This window comes from Agelaius phoeniceus, chromosome 4 (genome assembly GCF_051311805.1).
Source record: "Agelaius phoeniceus isolate bAgePho1 chromosome 4, bAgePho1.hap1, whole genome shotgun sequence".
Classification (NCBI taxonomy): Eukaryota; Metazoa; Chordata; class Aves; order Passeriformes; family Icteridae; genus Agelaius; species Agelaius phoeniceus.
Window position 1 is genome coordinate 12,145,279 of NC_135268.1, and position 1,201 is coordinate 12,146,479.

The 1,201-nt window shown below is 56.6% G+C and overlaps 1 protein-coding gene across 2 annotated transcripts in view; it reads right to left on the reverse strand.

Annotated features, from left to right (window-relative positions):
* The window catches only part of FRAS1 (Fraser extracellular matrix complex subunit 1), a 106,029-nt gene extending 105,878 nt beyond the window's left edge, over window positions 1-151 (reverse strand). For both annotated transcript variants that reach the window (XR_013181943.1, XM_077176820.1), the window contains exon 1: window positions 1-151. Coding sequence is in view for 1 of the 2 variants with exons in the window: in XM_077176820.1 (XP_077032935.1) it covers window positions 1-76 (76 nt within the window). In the remaining variant the exon portion in view is untranslated.
* Between the last annotated feature and the right edge of the window lie 1,050 nt (window positions 152-1,201).

Below are 1,201 nucleotides of genomic sequence, written 5' to 3' on the forward strand. Positions count from 1 at the left end.
CTGAGGCGGCATCGGCCAGCGCGGCTCGGAGCAGCAGCAGCAGCACGGTGGCCCCGGCGGCACTCGGGGCGCCCATGGCCCCTGGCGGCGAGCAGCGAGCGGGGAGTGCCCGCCGGGCCCGCGGCAGGTGCCGGGGCAGCGCCTCAGCCCCCGCCCCGCCGCCAAACTTCGCCCGCAGACAAAGGGGCAGCTCCGCGCCGCAGCCCGCCCGCCCCCCGCCCCCCGCCCCGCCCCGGGCAGCGCTGCGCCCTCCTTCCTCCCGGCACCCGAGCCTCTCCTCCTCCTCCCCTTCCTACTCCGCGGCACAAGGTGCCGGGGGGGCAGAGGATTCCGGCTTCTCCTCCCCCTCACACCCGCTACCTGGGGATGGAGCAGACCCCGGTGATCCCGCAGCCCGTCCCAGCCGCAGCAGTGCCAGGATTAGGCAAAGCAAACGTGTTTGTGTTGGACCTGACCCCAGTGACTCGATCCATCCCGGTGGCTGGAAGGGAGAGGTCACCCTCTCACCCGGGTTGGAAGCTTCTGATTTGCTGTGTTTTGGGTGTCAGTTTGGGTTGTAGGATTATAACAAGAAATAGCAAAGCCTGGTCTACTTCCATGTCCATTTCTTCTTGGCTTGCACACACACACACAGAGTACCATGTCCATTCAGAAAAGCTTCCTCCAGCACTGCACACTCAACACATCTCAGAGCCAACGTTTCCAAATGAACATTTGGCTCCTACAAGTCACAGGATAAAGAAAAAGAGCCCTAATTTGAAGTTACAACCATTCCAAGCCCCAAATTAAAATGAACTCGGAAAGTGAGTTTATTTTTACTAGTCTGTGAATGAAATGTTGTTGGTTTTTTTTTTCCCTGCCAATTTCAGTGCTCCTGCTTCATAGCAGTACCCCAGTTCCCACACAGCAGTTGGTTGCACAGGGCTGGGCTGCTGCTGCTGCCTTCATCTCCTGCTTACCTGATTAAATGCAGCGATGGCAGCTCAATTTGATAACAATTCCCCACGGTCACTCCATCTGCTCACTTTTGATTCACTTCCTAATGATTTTTTGGGGGTTTTTTTCCTCCTCAGGACTATATGCCTTTAATCACTGTGCCGGAATTCCCACAGCAAAAAACACACAAGCCCCAGGTCCCTTCTAATTCCTCAGGTGAAACTCTGGACAACTTGACCAAACTCAAAGAAACACCAGCAAGAAA